The 21,138-nt window shown below is 30.7% G+C and overlaps 1 protein-coding gene across 1 annotated transcript in view; it reads left to right on the top strand.

Moving 5' to 3' along the window:
• The window catches only part of dally (division abnormally delayed protein), a 94,715-nt gene extending 86,510 nt beyond the window's left edge, over positions 1-8,205 (top strand). Inside the window, exons 6-9 of the mRNA XM_089714747.1 lie at positions 3,150-3,397; positions 3,652-3,778; positions 4,710-4,872; positions 5,603-8,205. Of these exons, the coding sequence (XP_089570873.1) occupies positions 3,150-3,397; positions 3,652-3,778; positions 4,710-4,872; positions 5,603-5,730 (666 nt within the window). The 3' untranslated portion in view covers positions 5,731-8,205. The remainder of the gene's footprint in view (positions 1-3,149; positions 3,398-3,651; positions 3,779-4,709; positions 4,873-5,602) is intronic.
• The last annotated feature ends 12,933 nt before the right edge of the window (positions 8,206-21,138 follow it).

The following is a 21,138-nucleotide window of genomic DNA, read 5'->3' as shown; positions in this document are numbered from 1 at the left end:
TCTTTCTTTTTATCTTGATCGAAAGCATCATGCTTTATGAGGAGATTGAGTTTATGGTAATAATATTCGTAGCAGTCTAAAACAGGTGAATATTCATTTGGAAAAAATATATATGTACTACATAATGCATACAGTACGTTTTTGATCATGAACATGGAACACAAGCTTTTCTTTTGAATTAAATTATTAAAGTAGTAGGTAGTGTGTTTGAAAAATAACACCATGACAAATATCCTTACCATCCCATTAATTTAGAAAAATACGATTATCATCTTACACAATAACGCTTTAAATGTACCTGTTGTCCACTAATTTATAAAACCTTAACCTCTTTTCTGATATTGCCTTATCTGTGACTACGATTGAACTTTTACGCAAGTCCGGATGTTCAAAGACGAATTAATTACAAGCACTTGTCGCCCACGCACCAGCCCACTATTTGTATAGATTATACAGCTTCAATTTAAAACGTTTAGCCGGTATTGATAGATTCAAATAGCGATATGACAGCCTGTTATTTTTGAGAATATATACCTCTAAATTATAGTTCTTGTGATTAAGTCATCAATTTTGGTTTCCAGTTTGTTTTTGCTAGTGCTAGCTAGTGGAGGAAAGTTTTGTTTTTCAAATGTATTTGCTACGTATTTGTATATCTTTGCAAGAAGGATTTTAGTTTGACAGGTGTCAAAAAGATTATTTTTAACATGTTTTTAACTGAGAAAGTTGATGATCGATGAATGGATCGATCAATGAAAAAATGAGATGAAATTAGAAAATAATAATATTTTATGTTGTACTTCTTAACATAATACATATTTGATTTATTAAAGCCCTTGCACTAATTAGCGCGAAAATTAATTAATAGTAAAATATTCCTACACTCTGAAGAGTGTAGGAATATTTTGTGTATACATTTATTCATAAAAATAATACAGAGAACATTTCCTGGTGAATGTTTGTTCACTTTTATTACTGGAAAACATCTCATCATATTAACTTTGGTTTGCGTAGTTTCTTTATGGAGCTTTCACAATTCCCCAATGACTGCAATATAGTTAGTTTTCCGCGAAACACGGCATATATTATGATTAATAAAATATGGATATACTATATTTATACATTGTAATAGGTAGATAATATATAATGTTATCTATGAAAGTTGATGAAAAGGCACACAAAAAGTATGTTAAATTATTAATTATGTCAACCATATATTTTATTAGCTATAAATCTGACAAGTTATACCTACAAGTATTCATTAAATCTTGGAAAGTATTGTCATATCTTATCTTTTCCATTTTACTAAAGTTCTCGAAAAGTAATTAACATGTGACTATACATTATATTATCTTTTATAAGTGACATGTGTTAATTAATGGCTGTTGGAGGCTTTATCAATATGTAAAGAGCTTGATGAAATATTTCATTAAAGAACAGAATGGGATAGTAAAACATCGTTTTATTAGTTTTTATTAACTCTGAAAATGTAAATAAAATCAGTTTATTGTGGTATTTCGATAATTACACTTTTTCATTCGTTTGTTATCGTATTATTTTTAAAATTAGGTATATTTTCCATTATAATTATTGTAAGTTCCTTTAAAGTTTGAAGCTTTTCTACTTTTTGATAGAGTAGAGATGTAGAGCAAAATGAGCCGAATAAATATTGTATATTTTTATATACACTTCATATACCACCGTTACATAATATGTACATACAATTTATCAATACTGATTCATTTAGATTTATACCAATATTCCATAACAATAGACAATTAAAAGTTATCAAAATATGCAGCGTTTTAAAATAAATTTAAATACAATTTGAGCTAGATATCAATAACAGATAAAATGCTTCATTTAAAATTATTATTTCATTCAAATTCATTTAGGCGTCAAAATATTCAGCTAATAAATAATAATGAATGACATATTGCAAGGACAAACAGTGACGTCTGTAACAATTGTTTTAATTAAAGTTTGAGACAATGGCGTTAGTCAGTGGGTTATGAATCTGATGATCAATATCGTAGAGATATGTGAATAATGTTTCAAATAAATTATTTCGGTGTAATAACTCATTCTTGTTTTCGTCTATTGTGCGTATAAACATCGACGATATCATATAGCATGTTACGTATATGGAGATTCATTATTTACCTATACTTTGGAAATTTATAAAATTTTTTGTGAGTTAAATGTGAAAACATTTCTTTAACGCAAATAAAGTTCTATTACCTACTCATTTAACTGCTTCCGGGGAGATAAGGAAATATTTAAAGAAAATGAGGTTAAAGATAAGAATAACAATGCCTTCTGGTATATTATACCCTAATGAGCTTTTTAATTACTAGTTAGCTTTGCATACGTATTCTAAAATTCATTTAAATCAACTCAGAACTTCAATTATTTCAAATGTAATATGGAGCACAAAGTGAAGGCATACTTCAATTAAACTAAACAAGCGAACAAAAGCAAAAGCTGTTGACATTCCAATGGGAATTGTTCCGCGAATCCGCGTAAGTGTAAAGGTGCAATTTTTAGAATAATTGCACAAAATTGTTGTAGTCCAGAGCACGAACTATGCGCCTATTTGCGGCCAGGCTTCGTTTATTTGCGCTTGTCGCGAGTCGCTAAGGGCATTCACACGGCTCGGGCGCTATTTACGCACGAACGCCGATGTCTTGAGCTGATGATATTCGTAACTACATACTGACAAACAGAGACTAATGACGCGGATAAGGTCCCTTTGAATTGCAATAAGGTAATATATGCGGATAGATAAATAACACGTCGCGAGTGCAATTTGTCGGCAACCGGTCTGTCTGTTTCGCACATTCCGGCGTGGTCGTTGATGTGCAATTATTGTTGCTTATTAGGACCCCCCGTTACTATAAATACAACTTATTAATATAAATGCCAGATAGTTATTTACAATCAATAACTATTTATGATATCTATTAAGAATTTATTAGTTATTAATATTTATTCCTATATGATTGATTGATTACTTACTATAAAATTACTATTATTATTCTAGCCTTAGCTTATTATTGCCAAAATAACACAAATTCGAATAAACATCCCATTTATTTACATATACATCTTTATTTAAAACACACCAATACATCAACATCTATTAATAATAGGTGCGGCAAGAATGCGGTCCACCGTCCACCCTAGACACGGGCAGCAGCACCTCCCCACAGCCCACAGCCACGACCAGTAGGCGGGACGCCCTCCGCGCGCCTCCACCGGACACTGAACTGCTGCAATTCGCTGCAACACTTGCAGCTAGCAAAAAACTCTTTGCGGGGTTGGCTGATGGACTCTGCGATGATACAGACTTCGCAGCTGATGGCAATGAACACTGCTGGAACGGGGAAAGCATTGGAGAGTAAGTGTTACGTTTGGGTGCAAATTTTAAAACCTATTTGGTTCCTATTTTATAAAATTTTATATAAAAGCTCTGTGATATTGAATTTAGTATTAAAAAAAAATCAAAATGCTATAATTTAAAATAAATAATTTCTTTAGTTACATTTTGTATACGAAATAACACATAAGATTGCGAATAAAAAAAAATAAAAAAGCTCTACTTTAACCAAATTTATTAGCAGTGTAATTTATATAAACTTTCTCTCTGTACAGTTATACCAAAGCACTGGTCGCATCGGCTTCTATAAGTGATCAAAAATACAATCCAGAAGTTTCTACGGAGATGAACCAAAATTCCAAAATTGCAGTCCTCGGTGATAGACTACGGCAAGCAAGACAGGTACGTACACAATGAAGTAAAAATATTATGTTTATAATATTTAATAAGTTGATATCTTTTTATTAAAGGATTTTTAATTAAGCCATCTCTTAAATAACATATATTTTATAGTATATCCGATTATAAATATCCTAGACAAGCCATTTCCATGCCGAATCTCATGTGATATTCAATAAGCTCAGGTTAGCACTGAAACAATGAAAATCGATAATTGTATTGATAGGACTGGTCCTATGACCAGGTTAGACAATATAGCCATATTGTATATATATCCTGAGTGAAATATGATCAAATTATTTTCATTAAGCCTCAGTTACAGATATTAATATTATATACTAGCGGTCCGCCCCGGCTTCGCCCGTGGTACATATTTACGTTTTCTCTACATAAGAACCATCCTCGTACTTCAAGGAATATAATAAAAAAAGAATAATCGAAATCGGTTCAGCCGTTCTCGAGTTATGCGCTTACCAACACATTTTGCGATTCATTTTTATATATAAGATTAAGTCGTAAAGCTTCTGAAAATAAATATTTATTACTTAAAAGAAAAATAGCTATGAATTTATATTTAGAAATAAGAACAATCTATTTTTCCACATTTACTAGTAAATAATTGATACAGGCAATTCAAATAGTAAACATCTGCAATTTAAGATATTAATGAAATAAAAAGATGGCATAATAAACGGCATAATAAATTATCCCGGAAATCTCTACAATTAAATAAATCGCTATTTTAAACAATAACTCTCCACATTTACTTGTAAAGCATAATTGGAATGCAATTATATATAAACACATCAAAAACCACTACAAAAAAAAATATTTTCGAAAATTTTAGAAAAATCAACAATTTTAAACAATTTTCTTTTTTCCAAAAAAAATATTTATCACAAATCCCAATTTGAAACAATATTTTCGTCCACAGTTACTAGTAAAACACTCGTGGAGTGCTCCAACAGCGGAAGCCTTCATGCAGGGAGATGAAGCAGGGGACGAAGGGTCTGGTTCGGGGAGACTGTACACTGATGATGATGCTTCATATGATACTGAGGGGTCTGGCGAGGAAGGGTCTGGGTCACATGATATTGGTGAGCATTTGCAATTTTTTTTTGTTTTTCATGATCTCTAATAGTTGTGGGATAGGAAAATCTTCTGAGATTTTTTTTGTTCTTATCCTTTCTCAAACATTCATGACAGACATAGTTTCAGCACGTTTCTTAATGTATTAATTCCTGTTTAATTAATCATTTCCACGCAAAGCAGCTTAGCCTTTGTACCTACACGTGACTCGACCAAAAAAACGCATCAACATTTTCCTCGGCGGAACCACGTCCATTCATACCACACTGCTTCGCTTCAATTATTCAAGAAACTGAAGCGTGCTCATTGCTAAAAGTACTTATATCTGTTACCACAAATACACCAAGAATAATAAAATTATTTATTATTTATGTAAAAAAATGAATTTTTATGTTGGTTTTTATGTATTTTAATTTAATATTTTTAAATTGTAATTTTGTATGCCGAGTTTATTTTAATTATGACTGACAATATTTTTGAAAAAGATATTTTATTGATAATTCTTTAACGTTATTTTGTGTAGTTATGTTTTTATGTTCTTAAACATAACCGTTTTTAAATGCATGTGGTGTTAGCCTATAATTATTAATTGTTGCACTTGATATGTTAAATTGTATTTCCCTTGTATGTCTATAATCAGTGTTAACAATTGTTGGCTATCTTTTGTAAAAATAAATAAATAAATAAAAAACATTTTAGTACTTAATTACAATATTTCATGTATTATGTTTTTTCTAGCTGGTGGTCCAGTAAGTGGCGAAGAAAAGACACACTCAGCGCCGCCCAAAGTGAACAGCAGCGCCTCAACTTTGTCCATGTCTTTCGGAATTACAATTATTTTCCTTATCTCAAGTGTCACTCTCTAAGTACCCAGTGAATCATATCATATGTAATATGGATTTGTGCAATGAAAACTGTGACGTTTTGTGAGATTAATCTCGTGTACTGATTAAGGTAAATTACATACATTTTTTTGGAAAAATTGATTCCCACATTCAATTTTTTTTGGAAAAATTGATTTCCACATTCAATATTTTTTTTGGAAAAATTGACTTCAATAGTAATTCACGTTTTCTGTATTGAATTATGCATACGTAATTAAGGGTAAAAGTGTTAGCAAAATTAAATGTTAGTGACTTTAAATTCGTACAAACGCTACTAGAGGGTAGTCTGAAATAAATCCAAATAATGTTCGGTGTGAACCCGTAGGCGTGTCTGTAGCTAGTCCCCGGTATGAAAGCTTCCAAATTAAACTAAGTTTAACATAAACTAAAATGCTATCGGCATTGAAAATATCATTTTGAAGTCTGCGATTGTACAGAGCATATCAAAATGTTAACTGTATTTTGTAAATAATTTTCTCGTTTTATATAACTAGCATAGGAAGAATCTTATATTATAATTGCATTTAATTGAGTGTGAAATCGTCATAATAAGAAACATATATAAAGAATCTCTATTCGATGTTAATATTAATATTAGCTGATTGGCAATAATTCTCTTAGAAAATATATATCGGTTAGTATAATGAATATAAAAGTATCGATTGTATATGTGTACATACCTAAAATCCTACTGGTCTAGGTGCTTAGCTAAGTAATCATGTTTTGTTGCCATATTATTATTTATAATACATATAATTAAGTCATAATTTAATCTAATATTATGTGATACAGGATTACTATATTTAAGTTGACTTTGTTTATTGTAGTAATATTTTATAGATGCTGTATGAAAGGATGGATAGGGCCTAATTTTATAACAAATTGCTTACTGCTTATTTAAATATGTATCTATTAGTAGTGACTCTTGGTCTACGAATGTAGAGTTTTTACCTAATACGTATTACTTACAAGTAGAGTCTTTATAGATATTTCAATTAACCTCAAAATACGTTAATATGACATTTAAGATATACTATGCATTAACCAAACTATTGTGATACACATTTTATTATATTTTTAGTATTCATGAATATAAAGAAAATTGTTGAAGTGTAACTTCTTTATCGGGGTTGGAAAAAAATTTAGTGTAACATTTTTTCGATACGCGTGACATTTTTCCGTTACGCGCCATCTTTTTCTTATCCCTACCACGCGTGATTCGACGTATTGTTGTAAACTGTGACTGTAAAGTTGCATATAGTAAATTATTTTTTGAAAAATAAGGTTATAAAGAAGTTCCACTTCTTACGTGTGTACACTAGTACACGCACACATTTTTTTGGATTTCTAATCTAAAAGGTCAAATGACTAATATATTAAATAGAGACCCTACTTGCTAAGATCACACGATATGTTAACTAGGTAGTCTATAATAAAAGACAAAAAGCCAAAAAGTAGGCACTTATCAATTCTTGACAAAGCCGTTTTTATGGTTTTATTTGATTTTAGACACATTTAGATAAAATTGCTTAAAAATTCCAAGAAATGATTAGTTATAAAGGACGTAGTGAAAATTGGATATTATATGAATCGATTGTGCTTTAAAAATGTATTATATTCGCCATTTAATGGCGTCGAAATGTATTTTAATTGTGTTGTATATTATATAAATTGTTAGTGATGAACCGGTAACGAATATATCAATTATTATTATTGTTTATTACCGAAGCATAACCCTATCGGGAATGGTCAATACCAAAATACATGCAAACTTTTATGTGTCATACTGACATTTTTAATACAATATCCTATCTCTTTTTCACCCAAGAAAATCTTTTATTCATGCGAAATGATTTCTGCTTAACGTTTAATAAAAAATGTTATTGTTTCAACCCTCGTTAAGAAAGTATGATTCTTTCTTTTGTAAGATAAATAAAGGGCTGCCCACTACACCGTACTATTCCATTTTAATTAAACAATAAGGGTCATTAGAGCAGAAATTACTAACAAAGGTCTTAACTATCAAACAAAATCTACGTTTTTACTAGATTTTCAAGTCAAGTGTTAGTTATTGAAGTGAAACTGCTTTAGGCGCGTTGAGAGTAAAATTTCATGGTCGCGTCCGCGTCATGGCAATACCGTCACGTCATGAAGTAAGGCGATTTTGGTGTCTTTGAATGTTGCCAAAGAAGTTTCACTTCTGACACGTGTGCTCGGCACTCTTTTTTATGTTGAAATATTTATGCATTTTTATAAAGTCGGTAATAAATTTTATTTTATATGGTTTAGTGGGCTAGGTATACATAATCTAAAAACGAAAACTGTTTAATATATGAATGGAAGTAGATGCTATTAAGTTGTATGCAGTTCGATCGTAGGTCAACGAACTTATCCCGAATATTGTAAATATTGGACAGATAGTGTGTTTATATCATGAAAATAAACTCTGTACCATAACTGTTTTTGTTTTATTCAAGAAACATTCCTTAATTATATACTCCCAAGTATGATACGAGAACTAGAATATTTAAGTGGGTAAATAAAAGATACAAAATATACAAACTGAATTTATAATTGTTTATATGATTAGAAATATTTGCATCTGAACATGTGTATTTTTTTTTTACTTAACAAAAAGAGACAAAATTAAACCCGAAGGATATTTAGGTATGTTATGGATGGAAAACTTTGATCATACAATTATTATTTATGATAAGAAAGTCCTTTCTCTATGCGTAGTTTTTCCTCGTAAAAACTTCTTCGGGTATGATCAATAGCGTAACAATATTATGCTGAAGGATATGGTGCAATAAATTCTCCCGAATTTAGGGAAAGGATTTTGGTTCACAACAACCACCACAGTAGGGTTGTGAATACCCACGTACAAGAAGTTACAATTTAATAACTCTAAATAAATATGAATTTATAAAGCATTTGAATGCCATAAAACCAAAAATATCAAATTCAACTCTAAATAAAACAAAATATAAAAATGGAATGTATAGCAATTAGCAACCTCATCCGGATGATATAATATGATGAAATAATGAATTGAGGAAAGGTTGTTACGTAAAATACAAAATATATAACTTTTCAAAAACAACCAATGAATTCAATCATCCTGAAAGTTATCGTCGATAAGGCGAGTATTAAAAGGACCTATCTAGGCTGAATACAGTCTGCTTTCTCCGCAAACATGCCTCGAACAATTCATGTTCATGAGTAATATTCTCAGATCACCGACATTTACCTACGACACAATATATGACCTACATCTATATCTATACTTATATTATAAAGCTGAAGAGTTTGTTTGTTTGAACGCGCTAATCTCAGGAACTACTGATTCGATTTGAAAAATTCTTTCGGTGTTAGATAGTCCATTTATCGAGGAAGGCTCTAGGCTATATAATATCATCACGCTAAGACCAACAGGAGCGGGTAAAACCGCACAGCCCAGCTAGTCTAATATATTTTTTTTGTTTGTTCATCTGTTTGAACGCGCTTATCTCAGGAACCACGGGTCCGATTTGAAAAATTATATCACTCTTAGAAGTCTTAGATAATCTATTTATCGTTGAAGGCTATAGGTATCATCGCATAAGACCAATAGGATCGGAGCAATGTAGTTAAACCGCGTGCTAACGTGCTAGTTATGCACACAATAAATATTTTAAATATCAACATATACGTTATAAATATCCCATTTACCTAAAATATAGCCTGGCCTAAATTGTAACATTAAGAAATGGAACCAAAGCATTAAGATAGAGAGTCGGTATCGGGAACCATTTCGCGGACCATTGCGTCCGCCACGGAACGGTTCGATTTATACAATTGCTTACCATTACTGAATATCGAAATGCCTTTGTTTAAAACTGAAAGGTAGCATTGACTGAAGCACTAGGAATTGAAAATATATTAAATTTTTCATGATAAAGTCGTAGGAGGAACATTAAAGGAGAGAACGCACTGGTTTATGTTTTTAAAAGTTATTGTTTTCTGTATGTATTTCATATCAATGAAACTCAGGTGAAGCTTTAGAGGTGAATTGAGATGGTCGAATTTAAACACCGGTCTACTTGAATATCCTTCTAGGCAATATAATAATCGATTGATATAACGTTCAGATAAACAATCATATTGACCATATTACAAAAAATACCTTCATGTGTTATATGTTATTTACTTAAATCAAATGGATTTTAGAATCAGTTTGGACTTCGGAAATAGATGGTTCTCTAAGGAAGATGGAGACCTTTTTCAACCCTTCCTTTAAATAACATACGTAGGTAGTCGTTACAATAGTTTGAAAATTATTTTCTCGCAGAATTCAATCACTTTTCCTGATATTATATACGATTTCTCATCTGTCGTTGCAGTAAAAATTGTATACCGTATTCAAACTTATTTGAAGCATTCCAGAGTACTGTAAATGCCAAATGTAATTATATAACCCAGCAAAATTAGAATGGTATGTTCGAACCACAGACATAGATAGACTACGCAAGTACCGCGATCTGTATGAAAACCAAGCGTGTCATATTTTTTGTACTGACCTTGACGCGTTATGACGTCACGAGCGCTTTTTAGTGATGGTAATTTCATTTTACGCTAAATCGATTAGGACGCCACTCGCGCGGCGATTCTAGTATCGTCCTATCCCATCGAAGTAAATCGAAAGAAATCAGATCAAACTAGATCTATGTCTAAGAGGTAATTAAATAAATGAATCGTAATCGATTACTAAATCGATTCAAGACAGAAAAATGATAATTACCATAGACAGAGGAATGATAAAATAAATTTATAAACCTTTTAATATTCTAACAAGTAAACTAATGTGTTTTAGCTTTTTCTTACATATGCCCATTGAGTTACCGTGTACTACGTACTAGAGAGGCCATCGAAAGAAAGTAATGAAACTGTCAATCAATCAATCTTTATGTCCCGTTGCATCAATCCATTTTTCTTTTATGTTCGGGTTACTTGGAAAACTGAAAAAACAAACATAGTCTAAGCAATAAGGAGTTTTCTTAAAAAACTCCCAAGATGACACTTTAACTAATGGCGTCCATGTCATAATATTTATTTTTAGTACCTTTGTATTAAAATACTTAAAAGTTCTAGGTCAAGTCGTATTAAATGACAAAAATAATCTATGCCTTTTTTTCTGAAAAATTGCTCCTTCAAATTATCATTTTTCTGTTCGATTATAAAATCGATTAGAATCGAGAACTGTTGCATCAAATGAACATCACTAACCACAAAATTGGACAGAAAAATGAGAACAGAAAAATGAGAAGACGCTATTCATTGCTTGTTATCATACGACTCGATCTTTACCGTGCCAAGTAAAAGCCGCAATGTATTCCGAATCATTTCGTATGATTTGGTATCCGTGTTTGTCACGATCGTTTTCCACAGATATTCTTTATTTGATTTTAAAATAAATAGTGCATATTCTGATTAGAAAATTACTTACCGGTGGAAGGAAACATCTCTGCTAACTCGGCCACTCACAGCTGTGGAGTTTCTACAGTTTATAACGGCGTAATTCGGCATTTTACTTTATTCAGCTTCACGTCTTTCCTTGGCGAACTGCAAGCGCGGACTGAGTGTAGGCCAGCGTCAAGTAAGTTTCATAAACGTAGTTTGGACACGGGAAGTACATACACTCGCTTAGTCTATCTTGATACATGTCTGTGGTTCGAACACAGGTCGGTGTCAAGTCGTGTCACCTTCGTGACTTTTGACTTGTTCAGTTTCCTGAGGAACACCCGTTATTATGATATTGGAGGATATTGGCATATGAAGTCAATATGTTTGAAAAGATGATTCATTTTCTGACTATTGAAATTGATATACTCAATTTCTAAATTTAATAAAATTAAAACTGTACTTGTTACATCTATTTTATGTTCAGTTAATCAAAAAAGGACTGTATTATTTAATTAACTTCAATTTAGTATAAAATTGTAGACTAGTTATTTCAATGCAATCCATTATTGCATTTTTGCTTTATAACAATATAAAAGCTATAAAGTATAAAGACTAACATAACACCTAAAACTGAAGATCCTTTGTTTGTTTAATGTGCCAAATGCCAATCTCAGTACCTAATTACTGCATTTTTTTTATTTGGGTTGCATTATCCCTTTATCGACGAAGGATACAAGCTGCAATTAAATTATAACATCACACTAAAATCAATGCGAACCGAGTAGCAAAATAATCCTTTTTATCGTAGACGAAGTTGCGTGGGTCACCTAGACGTAAATAAAAACAATAAGTACTACTCAAAGTTTATTTCCCCTGCTTCATAAAATGTATCAATAAATAAACAGTTGAAAAAACGCCGAACTCCTAATAACCTTATAAAATTGTACAACGGGGCATCATTTTGCAAATGGCCACTAAAGTTTGGTATCAATAAAGTTTGGACAAGTTTCCAGATGGTAGACTTTACGTCCTACTTAAGGTGTTATTTACTGCTCAAGGGTCCGATTTTGATCGTATTTTAAAAATAATTTGGAAAATCCAAAAGTGCACGCCTCATAATTTATTTTAATAATTATTTATTAATTATTATTTTTGTTTATTTAATAACAATTAAACCACATCGAATCAGACCCTGAAAAATGAAAGGGTTCTATTCCTGAGCATACTCAAGCGTAAGAGAAAAAAAAAGACTCGATTAGTAAAGTACATATTTCGGTCGCTATCGTGTTAACAAGAAAATCCTCCGCACATACAGACACACGGACGTCCAAGACAGAACTTTTTTAAACTGTTTTTTAACTAGTTTAAATAACAAAAATGACATCAAAAATATCATTAATGTTAAAAATAGTGTTTTTTCTTAATATGTGTGTGTATGTATTATCTTACAAGTGCAATGTATGATACATAAAGACATTTTAAGTTTAAAAAATCAGATGTTTTGCGCGAAGTGACAGTAGTACCCACCTCAACGCTTCGCTTATGAGGCGTGCAATATTTCTTCAGATTATTTTTATTATAAGTGATTAATGTATTTAAGATACTTTATCAGGGAATTTAAACATAGAATAAAATATTGTGATGCATAAACTCAAGTCCACTGACTTGAGTTTACTTAATTTTAGGTCATAAATTATAATAACGACTTAATAAACTATAAAGAAATCGTTTTTGCTACCGAAGATTTTTTGAAGCTACTTTCAAAAGTCGGTGTAAGAAAATATATTATTACCGAAGCAAAACGATGAGAATGCAAAATCATTCAATAAGAAATATTGTTAAATCTGTTGTCCGTCTACTCTTTTATAGAGTTTGAAAGAAATGTAAACAATAACTTAATTAATTCGTAGAAATAAACTCGCGGTCAACCAACGCTGCGGGGATCTCATAAAAGTTAATACAAAGCTTTCCAATCGCTATAGACCTACTATTTTATTTTATAGATAATAAAATCAGCGGTCTTATTCGAAACGTCTATTGAATAACGGAGTTACTTTTTGCTGCGACCAGTTTCGGCCTAATAATAATTATGTACTCTACTAACGAGCTACAATTCAGTAATTGATACTTAAACAAAAAATTGAATACTTAATTAGTGATAAATTGCAAAGCAATAGTAAACCCGGGATATTTTGAACAATAAAATATATGTATAAATCATCTTCTACCTACGTAATCTCGTTAAAATACCGCATTGAATATTATTAAACATTCTACAAAAGAAAAAAAGCCATCCTCGCATTTGTGCACAAAGGGAAGGAAACATAAAAGAAAACTCAATCATCAAAGTAGGTGCAAATATAAGTATCCCTGAGGACCTTCCTTTATTGTGACGAAGGTACCTACTTGCATCAAAAACATTTATAGCGTCCTTTTCTTCAAACTATGCCGACACTTTATCAGTAATGCAAATTGAGAGAAGTATAAATTTGCAAAATAATAGCATTAGAATTTATTTTTGTTGTTCTTATTAGAATTTTTGAAATATAATTTGGAAAAGGTATCATGCTGAATAAGATGTAATAGCGTTTAGGTATATTGTGTTACTGCGTTCCAACTTCCAACAATAAATCAGAGGTTTGAAGTCCTATCTCCTATCTATCCAATTTTACAGTCCTTTCCAGAATTTTCTTGAAACCTTCTAAGAAAAGCAATAATATGTCCACTCACTGAATGTTGCTCATATATTGGGTGAGGTTAGTAATAGCCAATAGGTATCTTTGATTATATACTAATCAAAGGTAGGTATATGTCACTTAATATTAGACGTAGCGTATGCGGTATGGCGTATGCTCCTAGTCTGTGTGCGATATTATAATAAAATTATGATGTAATCATATAAATTATTTATTTCATACCTTTCTATTCTTTCATAGACCTATCAGTAAACATTTATAATTAAAAATTAAAATAAAGACACATTAACTAAACAATTATACTCAAAAAATTGTAAATATACTTAGGTACCTACTTGTAGATATATTTTTAAAACTTAATTTTGTCTTTGAATTTCTAACAAGAATAAGAAATACGCAAAAGCCGTGGGAATACTTATAACTAGATTTTTTCTAATATTCAGTCAAATCGTAAACGAAATAATATTTCAAGCCAGGCAAGATTACAATACATTTTGATAAAACAGAAAAATGTACTTATTTTTTTTTTCTAAAATACAAAATATAATAAAATTCACACCGGAGACACATCCATCTTTAGTCTAAAAAGAATAAAATATTATTCTTTGCATTTATTATTCAAAGCGAATGGCTCCCGGTTGTCATTTTAACGGACTTTCAATCCTCGCCAGATTCTTGCTAAATTGAGGAGTGGGACATTTACATAATTGGGGTCAAAATCAATATAATACTTGCGATCGCCGCGCCTCGCCTTCCTTTTTGATCATTTTACTATGCAGAACATCTATCATCGCTATTTTTTCTATATTCAATTTATGAGTACATAAATAAGAATGAGTAAGACGTAAATGCCCATTTAAACAGAGATGGACTTGGCTTAAAGTGTCTAGAAGAAAAACCTACATCAAATTATTATTTCAACATGATTTTAACATTATCTGTGACTATTTTATTATCTAACACGTTTGTATTTTTGTTGTTATATTTATTATCTCTAGGTATGAAATGGAATATTGTAGTAAAGAGGAAGGAAATTCAAAATTTCAATCTCAGAGGCAACGCATGCGGATTTTTTTTGGAGAAGAATGAAATTTTTACAGAAAAAAACATATATAGTGAACCAACCAATTTAACATCTTCAAAATCTTATGTATAAACCAAGAGAATAAATCTTCAACATCATTGTCAACGAAAACAAAACAAGTGTAGGTTGACGTTTTCATATTAAATAATGGCAATCTTTTGGTGTCAAAATCAGAAATTAATTGAACTCAATTTATTAGATGTCAACACAGTCTATTAAACATTTTAACCCGTTATAAAATAGATTTAGCCGCGCGATAATAGAGCCGACTGATTTTATTTAACGTTAATGTCGTTTAGATGAGTTTAATAAATCTGGAGAACAAACCGCCCACTTGACCAATAACGGTTCAAAGAGTTTCTTACACGGCGCTACAGATTTAATGGTCATTAAATTACGAGTTTACCTGAATAAATAAACAGTTTAATTCTCGAAACAAACGTTTGTAATGTTACTAACAATATGCTACGTGGGTTGGTTTCATTCGGAGTGGAATTTTCGAGAGTTATAAGTATTTTTATTGGAATTGAAATTAAACATTTTCGAACGAATAATTTTTTTATTAATATTAACAGAACAATTTCATTACATGTGTATTATCTTACGATGGCCCCTTATAATGTATTCCCTCATCTTTATTCAATTATTTTAGATTCTATCAATTTTTAAAACATTGTTAAAGTTTGAATCATCGTCGAATATATTTACTTAATAAAAATAAACATAGACATACACGTAAAACTACAGAATTTTATGGAGATAAGATTTTACTTAATGTATCAAACTAAGTAATTTTTCAACTAAATAACAAAAAAATATCATATCGCAAAGAATCTCGCAAATAAATGCAATTTATATTAAAGGAAAAATTGTATAGGTAGTAAATTTTATTTCATGTATCAATATATTTTATAATGTCATCAATATATACTCTTCCTACTAATATCATTAATATGATGAAATTTCATTTATATTTAATTATCAATCGGACACCTGATTATTTTTCTTTAAACGATACACCTACAGATGTTATAATAACCAAATTAAAGAGAGCTCTTAAAGATAATAATCGATTATAATTTAAACATGCGCAGGTGTTATTTACAGATCAAAATAAAATGGCCATAACGCACACACGAGAGATGCAATCTATTGTCTTACTCTTATCTATCCATTATTTATAATGATGGTACTGCACGTTGATTTAATATTTTCACCCACGCTTGTGAAAGGGCCGCACGCGCTCATACTAATAGACATAAGAATTTTTATAGCTATTTAATTAACGATCTTAGTAGATGAATACATTTAAAGTTATATTATCTTTTCGATTATCTCCAATTCCTTACGAAATATTATGTTATCAATTGAATCACATTTCATCTAGACGAGTATCGATAGAATGTTAATTATTAGTTATTACAATTGATAGTGACAATATATTATCTACTTCAGATAAATTTATGTCTACTTTATTTGTTAAGTATCTATCTTTACACTGAAATGTGACTGAAATAGAATATATGAGTTTTGAGAGGTATCTAAAATAAAACGCTCCCTAAAATAGAAAGACTTTTACCTACTCTTACGTATCCTAGGATAATTTATACGCGCGTGATAATAAATTCACAAATAAGACAATATTCTTAATGCTACAATTATTATACTCATAGCATAAGATATCTATTAGTCTATTACAACGAAAATCCTAAATTGTTTAGAATTTTAGGTTTATTTATTTGTTTACGTAACCTTAATTTACAGAAAACAATAAAGAAACGTTCTGCATCGATTTTATAGCACAAAGATTTTATAGTAAAGCACTGTAGGTTCTGCATTCATAAATTATGTAATATGCCCGTTGCACAATGTTCATTTAAATTCACTGAGCGATCTATTGGGAAGTTGCCAGCTAATGCCTCGAGCTTAGCTGTATATGTATATAATCGACAAAATATATTATCATTTTGAACTGAAAGCCTTAACTTTCAATATTTGAATATACACGGGTCAGGTTTTTTGTTATTTTTATTGAAAACGATCACAGCACATGGTGGAATATGATTTGAAAGTTTAGCACTTTGTCATATCACTTAACATTTTTTTTGCAGAGTTGTATAATTGATAAAATTTATCAAGTAAACTACTTACTAATAATTCAATTTGCACTAAATAAAGTCTACTGGCCACACTTAAAATAAATGACATCACACGTACCCTTAAACGGGTACATCTAATGTTGAATCAAAAATATGTATATTGCGTAATCTATTCAAGAAATCAGTACATCGACTGGATTTCATAACCTCACGACCTCTACCCGTTTTAAATCTATCTCTGATTATGGAAACGGTTGATACTTAACAAGTTCCAATGCAAAGCAGTTAGATTAACTACTGTTCATAAATTTCGACCATCATATCATTGCTTATTCAATTAACAAGTACAAGTTGGGAACGTCATGTCGTATTATAAGTGCCATTAAATTTAATATTGAAGTGCAACGCTCCAAAATGTGTATTTACGTTAGATGGTTATCGCTTTATCATGCTTTAAGATCTTTTCGTGTCAATATTCAATATTTAAAAAGTTTGCCCATAAATGTTAATAGAAGTTTCTATTAGGTACTATTTATAGGTTCTGATGATATTAATTGTAGTTATTCAACCTATCTTCATTTTTCTAACTTTCTATATTTCGATAGCTAACTAACTACTAATATTTAATTAAATGATAAATAATTTTGTATAGATATTGATGTGATGATATGACTTTACTAAATAGGTATCAGGGCTTCACTATAAAAGTGAGGCGAAATAATAGGAAGAACTAGTTAAGACAACACTATCGGAAAAGCTATAAAATAAGATAATTTTGGGTTTAAGTTTCACTAGTAGGTACACTTTATATTTATTTAGTTGCGACATTAAACAGACTCATGAGCATAAGTCTATTGATTTAAGAACTCGGCACGAGCCTCATTAGCTTAACAAAAGCATTAATCAGCTGCTTTCTCGAGATTAACGTAAAACAAATTGAAGCTAAGGTCGTGGGCGGCTGAGATATGTTTACGAGCACTCTTTTATTTATTTTATTTATTTATTTATAACACTTCATTGTACAAAACAATATAGGAAATTTGGTACAAATTAGTGAGGTACAAAAATTTTGCACAATAGGCGGCCTTATTGCTACACAGCAATCTCTGCCAGGCAACCTGGTAGGAAAGGAAATGTGAGAAGAATAAGGATAGCGCAAAAAAGAAATAAAAGAAAGAATATATTTTAAAAAAAATGCCTACATACTACATAAACTACATATACTGTACATAGATACCACATAGTTATATAAATATACTTGTATTATACACTACACAAACTACAATATATATATATATAGATATATATAACAATATATACAAAAATTATAATTATACATAAATTATTACTAAACGGTCTAAACGGTCGCCACATAAAACTTGGTATGTCAGTTAGTGTTGACGGTTGTCTGTTTACTAATATGAACGCACCCCTATTGTAGTCTTGATGAGCCTAACATGTAGTAAGTACCTGGTATTGCTAAATGCTAATATGTAGTAGAAGAGATAATAGTGTACCTAATAAGTAAGTCACCTTTGTTTATAAGGGTTTTTTTTTAATATACCTTAAGAATATTGTAGACGGTTAAAAATTTAGATTTTATCAATTGTGAGTTAAGCAAAAACAATTTGTCGGTAGGTACTTAATTTATTGATAGTGTTTCGTACGTTTATTAAATTATTATTAAGCTATTGCATAGCTTCTATCGCGGGCCGCGGGGATCGAATCAAGAAATTCCGTAACGAAAAAACCTCACGCTCCCCACTCCGACGGACACGGAGGTGTGGCTTGAAGGCATGCTATGCTATAGCTTTACCAGTGCCACACGTCTTTTTTTTAATACGTTTAAAATTTCAGCTTTACGTTGAAATTTCAGCATCGGATATAGTGATTTGAGTTATTTTTAAAAGTTATACCACAGACTAATAATAATATACTAGGTTATACTAATAGGTAAGACTAATGCCTGAAGCCATGTTTATTTAATATTTTGTGGCAACCCTGATATAGAGTTCTTTATTTATCTCGCTCATACCCACGTGCTTCACGAAAAGTTCATTCATCGATTGTACAGATTAGATTCCTTGCACCGTTTATCATTTCGTGTCATTATAGTTTAATGATGTTTACATTATCCATAAATACGTGCTCGTAAACTCTACCGCTCTATTCATTAAAATCAGACCATTTGTTATGATTATGATACTTATGAAACCTATTGGGAATTGAATAAGATGACAGTCACGTTATTTTATGCATTTGAATTGTGGTTTAAGTTAACCTCCACATATTTAATTATACGATTTCTAGTTTATTAAAATTGAAGTTTTATTATCTATAAACATACATAAAAAAAATCTTTGCACCTTGGCTATATAATATGACATTTACATATTCAATATTTTTATTGTTTTTTTTTATTTTTTATTTAATTCCATCAATCTTGACAAATAACCTTCTTCTATCTAAACTACATACCATATAGCAGGTACTCTGCGTAACTAGGACCTCCAATCTCTGATGTACAATTTATTGAACAAATTGCTTCACCTCAACACTAATAAAAATTAATTATAATAGATTTGAAGCATTCATTACGTTGGCGCCTAATGATGAACGGTGATAGTTTATCTTAAGAGCCATTAATTTGTGTAATAGACCTACATGTCGCCACTGGCAATACATTACATGTAATACTTACATATTGATAACCATAATATCTTGACATTTGTGAACTAACAATAGAGTATTAATAAAAATTGTATCACTTTAGTTATAACTCTCAATAAAAAAAGTTATTTATTTGTAAAAAGTGTAGATTTACCGGTTAAAAGTTTAAAAATCAACCAAAGCAGCTCCTCCAAATACGGCTAATTGTTAAATAAAACCACACACATAAATTTAATTACCATATGAATTAAACAAATGAATAGCACATGCAGTACACTGTATTCACAGCGCTATCTAAGTGCATTTAATAACAGTAATGTAACAACATGACGACATCGCTGAAACCAACAGAGCCATCACGTGAATGAGGAAGAGAAAGCCTGTAACATGATATCTTTGTAAACACTGAGGGTGTCTTCACACAAGTTGGTTTTATGCAAATCTTATTCTTCTATAGAACTTGCAAACGATCTGACGATTTTTATTTAAAAGTAATGAAAAAGTTGGTCGTTCGCGACAGGACGATGTACATGACATGAAAAAAGTTAAACTGATCCACCAACACTGTTTCAGAAAATGGAAGACTTTATATTTTAAGTGTTAAATTACGAAACAGCCCAGAATACATTGGTCATTTATAGTAAAAAATATTTTATATTGGTCCTTACGCGAGTGTTCAATTTTTTCTTCCAAAAAAAACAGTAAAGGCAATTGCTTCCGTCACATAATTGTAAACAAAACTATGTCGCCTAAATGACTTCAAACTCAAAACTCAAACATTTATTTATTCAATTAGACTTCTTCTAGAAGCACTTTTGAAACGTCATTAGGTACATATTTTTAACATTTACCACCGATTCGGAAAGCAGTATCTACGGAGAAGAATCGGCAAGAAACTCCATAGTTGCTCTTTTTAATCATATCAGTTTTACAATTTTACAAATTACATATGTAACATCATAATAATTATATTAACATAATATGCCAAAGAACTGTCCTGTGGTTTTTACGCGACAACCCTCCATGGGTTTTTATCGTCCATATATTCCTTGATACTGTAATAGGCTCTCTGAACTAGTACATTTTTTATATAAGTTTTAAATTTAGAACAACTAAACTCTTTAATATTATGAGGAATTCTGTTGTAAAAGCGTATACCTTGACCCATAAATGAATTTTTAACTTTAGCTAGCCGGAAAAATGGCATTTCAATTTTATTTCTGTTTCTTGTGTCATAACAATGTCTATCTCCGACTTTTGTGTGTAAGTAAGCGTTATTGTTTACATATAAAATATTATTAAATATATACTGCGACGGTACAGTAAGGATACCAGTATTCTTAAAGAGATCTCTTAGTGAGTCTCGAGCACGCAAATTATATATAGAGCGTATGGCTCT

Source organism: Colias philodice, chromosome 3 (assembly GCF_061535455.1).
Source record: "Colias philodice isolate Cphi_HAF_F1 chromosome 3, ilColPhil1 Martin Lab GWU primary, whole genome shotgun sequence".
Lineage (NCBI taxonomy): Eukaryota > Metazoa > Arthropoda > Insecta > Lepidoptera > Pieridae > Colias > Colias philodice.
The sequence above is the reverse complement of the archived record's forward strand: the minus strand, read 5'-3'. Positions and strand labels throughout refer to the sequence as shown.